We start from the raw sequence: 8,220 nt of genomic DNA, 5'->3' as shown, positions 1-8,220 counted from the left end.
CTCTGTCAGAATTTTTGAAGATTCAAGAAAACAAACCCGAGCTGAGACGCGGAACAACCGCGTAAAACTAGACAATTTTAATCATGCGAACATGCATTGTACCAAACCCGGACTGAATAAAAAGAAAATGGTAGCTTTTACGGTGTAAGGACGTTTGGGAGAACACAATGTTCCAGTACAAGTCAACAGCCAGTCTCGTGATAAACAGGGAGTGTAGCCAGTAACTTTCCAACCCAACCAGGACATGTTCGTTACTTATTGTACAGAATAGCTGCAGCAGTGTTTACAGTCATTCCTGACAGAATTCCCTCTTTGGGAAAGCAGATAATTTCGGCTACTTGAATCGGCTGTAGTTACATAAGGCGTATTTATATAATAACAGAAGCTACATTTAGAGAGTTAAGAGGATGCAAATTAATCATAAAGGCGATTTTCAGAAAAAAACCCAAAAACAAATAACAGCTTTAATGGACATTATGAAGAGTAGTGAGACTACAAGTGTTAAATTTGAACATAGAGTAATTTACTTCCTCTACAGTCGTGAAACTGACCAAATACCAATAGTTAACTGGATAATTGATACTGGGGAGAATCTCTGAGTACATACTCTAATCAATCAGTGAATCAATCACTAAATTAGTCAACAGACAGTTGAATGATTATTCATTCAATTTAACGTCGCCATGAACTCTTACATTACTTACTGTACACATGTGAAAAGTAAATTAATTTACAGTCTAAGGTGCAACATCAATTTCTCTCTCCATTAACTCATACATTCAAAATTTTTTCAATTCATCCTCCATATTGTTTGAGTTTTATTCCCTTTACAGAAATACCCAAGTACAGTAGTCCACACAGTTGAAATCATATTTCCTTCTGTTTTTTTCAACTTCATCATAAAACAAAAAGTTAGAACTAAATGGCCATTAATTTTTCATTTCAATGAAATATTATTATTTCTTCACAGACACACGTTTCCTCTTTTCCCAAACTGTTTTGGTTCATTTTAGTCAGTCTGGTCTGCTTTGGATCAGAAAAATATCAGTAGTTTACAAAACACAACAATTATTAATTACGGTTTGATTCACCTGTTCCTGACCTATAGAGGTCTTCTTTTCATTTGGTGGTTCACTACATAAATAACACCTTTTATTTATTGCAGCGACCACCAAATGAAGATAATAATCTCAAACGATCTTTGAAAACGTTTTATGATCAGGTAAAGGACGCTGTGTACTATTATAACAGGAGGTCAGCTTGTAAGAAGACCTTAGGCAGCCAAACAAGGATCATATTTTCTGATACAGTTTAATACACTGGAGGACGGCGAGTGAGGCGGGAACGGTAGCGTGGCCGAGTGGTCTAAGGCGCTGGATTTAGGCTCCAGTCATTTCGATGGCGTGGGTTCGAATCCCACCGCTGCCAGAGCTTTTGTCACAAATTCTCACTGCGGCCTAAACAGTAGCAGTGTGTCTGTTTTTGTGACATCTCACAATATTACATAGTTTACTGCTACTGAATAATATGCCATATTCTGTGTGTCAGATTTTGCTTACTATCGCATACTGTACTATACTACTTACTAGCACCAAGCACTAGAGCCATCTAGTGGCCATATGTTAAACGGAAGGTAAAGTATGTTCTGAGGGTAAACATTAATCAATCAATCAATCAAATTTTATTTGTATAGCACATTTCAGCAGCAAGGCATTTCAAAGTGCTTTACATCATATCAAACACAGAAACACGATGCAACATAGAATCAACAATCAAAACACATACAGTATATCCACATAGGTAGTGATTCAACTTTGGCACAAATCATTCAGATACTGAATAGTTTTTGTTTGAATATGCTATTTTGTAATCATCCAGTGCCTTGCACAATCACTCCAAAGGAAAAATTGTAAAATAAAAGGAAGTTATTATACAAGTTATTTTTCTTTTAAATGTCTTGCAAAGTGGATATATTCAGTCCCTTTAGTACAGTATAATACTCTTAATAAAATCCAGTTCAATCAATTGTCTTCAAAAACCTCTGAAGAGGGATGATAAGAGGCACAGCACTCCCCAAGTCTGACCTTCACAAAGAAAGCAACAAAGTGGAGGAATATACTTTAGTTAGATAAACCCAAAGTTAGTTGTTAATGCTACTATTTATATGATATTTATATATTAAAACCTACAAAATGCAAGTGGCTGTGTTTTGAGTATCTGGTGCTCACATGTCAACAAAGTAAAAAAACAAACAAACTCTGGAATGAATTATAAAGCAATTTCTATTTTATTTCTATTAAGCTGATTTAGTTTAAAGAAAATTATTCCAGCAAATCCTCCTCTTTAAGTGAACAAATCTTATACATACATATGTATAAATGTTTTATTAGTCATACTGAAAATATTTGCGTAACTTAATATTTCAAAGTCAAAAAAAGAAAAAAGGGTGAAGATCAAATTTATTGAAAAATAAGTTCCAGTTGTACTTTTTAGCACATATGAGTCCTTGCCAAGTTAACTCCTTTAATATTATATAGTTAGTGTTATTATTCAGACACTCAGGTTCTATTGTTCAAGTGCTGACCAGCCACAAACTGCATTTTCTTGATAGCCAGCTGGGTGTCTTCAGGGGATATCCCAAGATGCCACACCGCCCTGATGGAGTTCCCATAATGAGGGTGCATGAGAACCCGGACTCCCTGCCCCAGGGACGCCTCTTCCCCCTCCCCGACCTGACCCAGGCGGGCACAGAAGTCCTGGGGACTCAAGGCACAATCCTTCATTCTGAAACACAGGATGTTTGTCTCCACAGCCGACATGTCCACGTCAAACAGGGAGGGCTCGCAGTTGAGCAGAGCTGGTAGAAGGAAAAACACAAATAAATTAAGAGAAATATTTATTTATTTCAAATATATGACATGTCAGAGAAAAATTCAAATTAATTTTTACTCCAGGTGACCATTTCTACTCTTTCCAAATCATATCTGTAATTAATTTATTGGACGATAATCTTTCCCAGAAGTTATTGCAATTAGCAATATCAATCAAACTTTTCAAGTAATATAACTGAAATGGTATAATAATGCAAGTACACATTCTCAAAGATCAATAAACGTTGAATTCTATCGAACATTTAACACTGGAACCGGAAGACATTTAAACATCCAAAATGAAAAAACAAAGTCTCCGTAAATAAAAGGGCTAGTTGAGACCAAAGCACCAGAGTTGTTGAGATTTTGGTAGAAAGAGAGAGAATGCAAATTGAAATTTATGGAATTTTAATTTATCATGTTATTAATTGATTTATTGCGACATTCTTATCCATTATATGTACACGTCACATCTCATACCTCCAGTCATATTTAATCTACAGCACTGCCACCGCATCCCTCAATTGGTGATGGACAACAACACCCAGATTAATTTATCTTTTTCTTAAATACAGGATGGTGCGCCACTCACCCAGAGCAAAGGTTTTGGCATTGTGGTGATCTTCCTCAAGCCGCCCTACCATCTCCAACAAAGACAGTTTTCCGGCTGCTGCAAGGACACCGGCCTGTCGCATCCCCCCACCTAAGGCTTTACGGCAGCGAACTGCTTTGGATATGAAGTCCCGAGGTCCGGCCAGCATGGTGCCCACCGGTGAGCCCAAACCCTGAGACAAATAAAGCCGGGGAACGTCACACAACTCCATCTCTGGGAAAATCTACGTTGTTTCATCACGAACCCCCGTGACCCACCTTGGAGAGGCAGACGCTGACTGTGTGTGTGTGCTGCAGTATGGAGGACGGCGGCACGCCGAGGGCCACGGCGGCGTTCATCACCCTCGCTCCATCCATGTGAACCGACAAGCCGTAGTGATCTGCTAAAGCACGAACCTAAGGGTGATACAGACATGTTAGACTTGATGAAAGCCCAGTTTGTTTGAGATACATGAAGAATAACTAATGTTATTTTAAGAACAAACCTTAAAGGTTACTTATTATGCATCCTTGAAAAAGTTAGCATAGGTTTATGGGCTATATAAAGCATGTTCATTGCATTTTTTGCACAATAATATTTTATTCTGCTCAGTTCTGCCTATTTTGAGCTGCTTTCAGAGCGAGCTGTTTGAGGGCCTCTTGTCACTTTAAATCCAAATAAACTGCTGCTGGCCACGCCCCTCTCCCCAACTCAACAGATGTGCAATTATGCAACTGTATGTCTTTGAAAAGCATTGGTAGAGCTGTCTGCACAAAAAACAAGAATGCAGCAAGTGGTTCCTGAATGGTAAGTAAACAAACAAACAAACAAAAAAAAAACACTTGTTTTTTTTCCAGCAGCCATTGTACATTGAATACGCCGGTAAAACCAGCTGACCAAATGTGCTGGAGCTCAGCTTCTGTTGCTGGGCGACCGGCTGGGAATGGCTGGGGTTGGTACAGACTAAAAAATGGTGGGTTAAAAACAACCCAATTTGTCACCCAGTGCTGGGTTAAATTTGAACCGACCCAACAGTGGGTTGGTTTAACTCAACTGGGTTGGGTGGGTGGTTTGACCACTACCCAAAGGTTGGGTTAAATTGACCATTGCTTAAAGTTAAAATGACCAAAAATTGGATTGAAATGTATAACCCATCACAGGGATTATTGTACTACTATAATTGAGTTTTTTTTTTTTAAATTTATTTTAAAATTCACCATATAAAACCAATCTGAATATCTGAAAACTACTTTAATTTCTGTGCAATACATATATAAAGCCAGCATAATTAGTTTACAAAAGCTTCAAAACATACAAGTGCTATGTTTTTTTATGTATAAAGTTATTATTGGCTACAACTCCAATTAGCTATAAGTAATTTCAAACTTGGGTATTGTTTATATTGATAAAAATGGGTCTGCACATTTTATATAAAGTGAAATACAAAGCATTCATTCATTACAAAAAGAGTCCTTTGTAAAGTCTGGCCCTGATTACAGCAGTAGTTATGAATAAAAAATAAATCCACATCATTCTAAAAATCTCCAGTGAAGCCTGTGAGAGGACACACACCTCCTGCAGGAAGGGCAGAGGCAGCACTCGTCCTCCCTGGATGTTGTGTGTGTTCTCCACGCATATGAGGCGTGTGTGTGGGTAATGGGAGTCGGGGTAACCGTGCTGAATCTTGGACTCCAGCTGCTTCAAGTCAAATGTCCCATCAGGACGAGTGGTCACCGTGGCGGCGTGGACGCCGGCCAGCTGTGTCAACACATAGGAGGACGGAGTGTCCCTTTAAAGTGCGGCGCACAACAGGAAATGTTTTCTCTTTCCTCCAAATCTCTCACCTGAGCGCTTCCTCCTTGCTCGCAGAGGTGCAGGTGGGAGAGATCTCCCACAATCATCTCGTCGCCGCGCTCCCTGCAGTGCACCATCACTGCACGGAGAAACACACGTTTACACGTCTGGAACGATGTGTAAACGTGCCGTCGCAGCATTCCGTCCTGCGAATGAATGCTTACCTGCGATGAGATTACTCATGGTTCCTGAGGGGACGAACAGGGAGGCCTCCATCCCAAACATTTCTGCTGCAAGTTTCTGTAACTCTGCAGAAATTAGAAAAGTTCAGAAAAAAAAAAATCCAGTCTCAGTTTTTATGAGGTTCACCCTCATAAAAACTGAGACTGGATTTTTAGAAAGCAAAGATGTCTGTGTTTTAAAGCAGGTAAGCTTAATGTAAAGCTCTTTGTGCAACTCGTAAACTCAATGAATCATTAACTCCTCAGTTAGGAACATTCAGTTTCTTAAAAAGTTAAGATTAATACTTATTCAGTGCTTTAATAAACTACTCTAAACTTACAAATATAGTTTTTTTTTCATTCTCCTACATATTTTTCACATTTTGTCACTTCAAAGCAACAAACTTCAATTTATTTTATTAGGATTTTATGTGATAGACCAACACAAAGTAGCACATACATGAAAATATAATACATATGGAAAATATGGCACTTGTTTGTATTCAAACCCCCTGTACTCTGATCGCCACAAATAAAATAAAGTTGTTTGACATAAATATAGAAGAAACAACATAATGAAAACCAACAAGACTAATTAGAGAGGGTTCTGTCATAAAACATGCATCCCTACATGTCCTATGTAGGGATTTATTGTTATTACATTATCAATATTGCAGAGAAAAGCTTGGACTACAGAAAATCAATGTGATGCATTCAGGCTCTGTGTTAGGAATATATTTGGTTGTTGCTAATGCAGCAAAAAGAAAAGCTTTAGAAACAAAGTTTACATTTATTTTAAAACTACATGCAATGATCCTGAAGCAGAAAGAAACTGCCACTTGTGAGCTAAGTAATTGTTTATCTATTGCTAGTTGTTCACATTTACCAATATTATCACTTCCTGCAGGTTTTTCTAATATCATGCAGCCCTAATCAAAGCTCTATTTAATGCGTCATCTGGAAATTGTAAGGATAAATGTAGCAAAAAGTCCCACAGTAACTCTGGAGGAGCTACGGAGATCCACAGTTCAGGTCTGTTGTTCTCTGTACAAATCTGCCCTGTTAGCACTTGGCCACAGCAAACAGGGGGAAGAAATCAAAATGTCTAGATTCAAAGTGTTATGTGTGGAGGGTAAACAGGATGGTGGCAGCATCATGCTGTGGGGATGCGTTTCTTTTAGCAAGGAAAGAAAACTTTTCAATTAAGTGCTACCCTGTGTTGGTCTATTAATCAATCAATCAAATTTTATTTGTATAGCACATTTCAGCAGCGAGGCATTTCAAAGTGCTTTACATCATATTGTTAACGGGGCCCGCGGATGGATTGTAAAGGTGCAGGATAATAATCACTCCAGGAGGGAATCATGTTAATCCTTCTTTAATGAACATAACCGAACAGGAGTACAGCTGGGTGGTTTAGGTGCTCTAACGCCGATGCAGACGAACTTTATACTTCCACACCAGAGTCAGCGAGCATCCAACAGAAAAACAGTCCCACCACCAAAACATTCCCCTGGAACACACACCCACTGCATGCAGAGTTCCGTTAACGAGATAAATGCACAGTAACGCACCTAAACTCAGATCATGGAGAATAGTGCTGGCATAAGCAGAAACATACAAGTACTACAATATCAAACACAGAAACAAAAAGTCATCAAGTGGGGGGTTCTTGCTTTTGCATCCATAAAAGGTTTACCGGTTACACTCCTACTGTGTTATATGGAACGAAATACCTGTTGGCATTTTTATTCCCACTCACGCTCACAATCACGCAGTTTAAAACGATGTAAACAGCCTTTCAACAGGCTACACCTCTTTCACGGAATTTCGGGCAGGGACTCCGCCGTCCCTCGCGGATTTTTGTGCAATTCTATGGTACCTGTTAGTGTCTAGAATTGACAGGGTTTCCGTTACGCGCAATGACCCTCAGTCAGTCGCCGTTTTTCTTCCGGCACGAGGCTCCGTACACCTCTTTCACGGAATTTCGAGCAGGGACTCCGTGTTATATAAAATCACTGCAACTACAGTAAAGTTTGTGGTTTTCGACTGGATCCTTTAGTTGGAAAAACACTAAATAATAATAAAGTAGTTGTGTTTATTTGTTTTTTTTTTTATCAACTTTCTCCCCGTTAAGTCCATATTTAGCCTCTTTTACACTCTGACCGTTCACTGTCGGGTCCTCCCCCTTCACATCGTCTCCGACCTCGGCCTGCGCCATGGCCTGGCGCATCGCCGGCCCCGGCTTGGTCACCGTGTCGCTGCGGAGATCCACCACCCGGACGTGAGCCGCCTCGCCGGGTCCGGGGCACCCAGGCTTCTCGGCGTTATAGTAGTTCCGCTTGGGATGTCCAAGAGCCGCATATTGCGCACAGAGCGGCTTCCGGCGAGGAAATGAGGCCAAAACTCTGCAGGAAAATGCTTTCAGAAACATGATGCTCCTGTTTTAGTCATCTTACGTTGAACTTTGAGTCGGTGGTTTGAATCGATAATCATTGACTGACGGCTTAAGGGGAGACAAATAGATTACCAATCTACACGTTCAGATGTACTGAACCGGGCTGGCCTCGAGGGGGCGCCAACACCCCAATGTTGACCGACACCATGTTTTATTCTTTATTTTTTTGTAGATGGTTCATCAAAACTATCAATATGAAACTATCCAGAGAAGAAACACACCTAACTTATACAGGTGAATACAAACTAGTCTATGATCATGGTTTAACTTTTGAATATTAAAAAG

At 39.7% G+C, this 8,220-nt stretch overlaps 1 protein-coding gene and 1 non-coding gene across 2 annotated transcripts; one reads left to right on the top strand and one right to left on the bottom strand.

The window, feature by feature from the left end:
* Positions 1-1,346: 1,346 nt before the first annotated feature.
* On the top strand, positions 1,347-1,428 carry trnal-uag. Its single transcript has one exon. It is a non-coding gene; the product is annotated as a tRNA-Leu (tRNA).
* Positions 1,429-1,717: 289 nt separating this feature from the next.
* Positions 1,718-7,982, bottom strand: LOC102225933 (probable low-specificity L-threonine aldolase 2). Its single transcript, XM_023340329.1, has 7 exons — positions 7,644-7,982; positions 5,481-5,564; positions 5,307-5,395; positions 5,035-5,220; positions 3,741-3,878; positions 3,463-3,655; positions 1,718-2,857 (listed from the first exon to the last, which is right to left on the bottom strand). Exons 1-7 carry the CDS (start codon positions 7,909-7,911, stop codon positions 2,559-2,561), a joined length of 1,257 nt encoding a protein of 418 aa, XP_023196097.1. The 5' UTR covers positions 7,912-7,982; the 3' UTR covers positions 1,718-2,558.
* Between the last annotated feature and the right edge of the window lie 238 nt (positions 7,983-8,220).

The sequence above is a fragment of the Xiphophorus maculatus genome, chromosome 10, assembly GCF_002775205.1.
Source record: "Xiphophorus maculatus strain JP 163 A chromosome 10, X_maculatus-5.0-male, whole genome shotgun sequence".
Classification (NCBI taxonomy): Eukaryota; Metazoa; Chordata; class Actinopteri; order Cyprinodontiformes; family Poeciliidae; genus Xiphophorus; species Xiphophorus maculatus.
This window is presented reverse-complemented; position numbering and strand designations above follow the sequence as displayed.

What these genes read in the sequence shown, in the direction of transcription:
- LOC102225933 (XM_023340329.1), bottom strand. Translation starts at nt 7,911, where the DNA reads ATGTTTCTGAAAGCATTTTCCTGCAGAGTTTTGGCCTCATTTCCTCGC. An exon ending in CATGAGTAATCTCATCGCAG is followed by an intron (nt 5,396 to 5,480) that starts GTAAGCATTCAT and finishes TTCTCCGTGCAG; the next exon opens with TGATGGTGCACTGCAGGGAG. An exon ending in AGCAAGGAGGAAGCGCTCAG is followed by an intron (nt 5,221 to 5,306) that starts GTGAGAGATTTG and finishes GTGTTGACACAG; the next exon opens with CTGGCCGGCGTCCACGCCGC.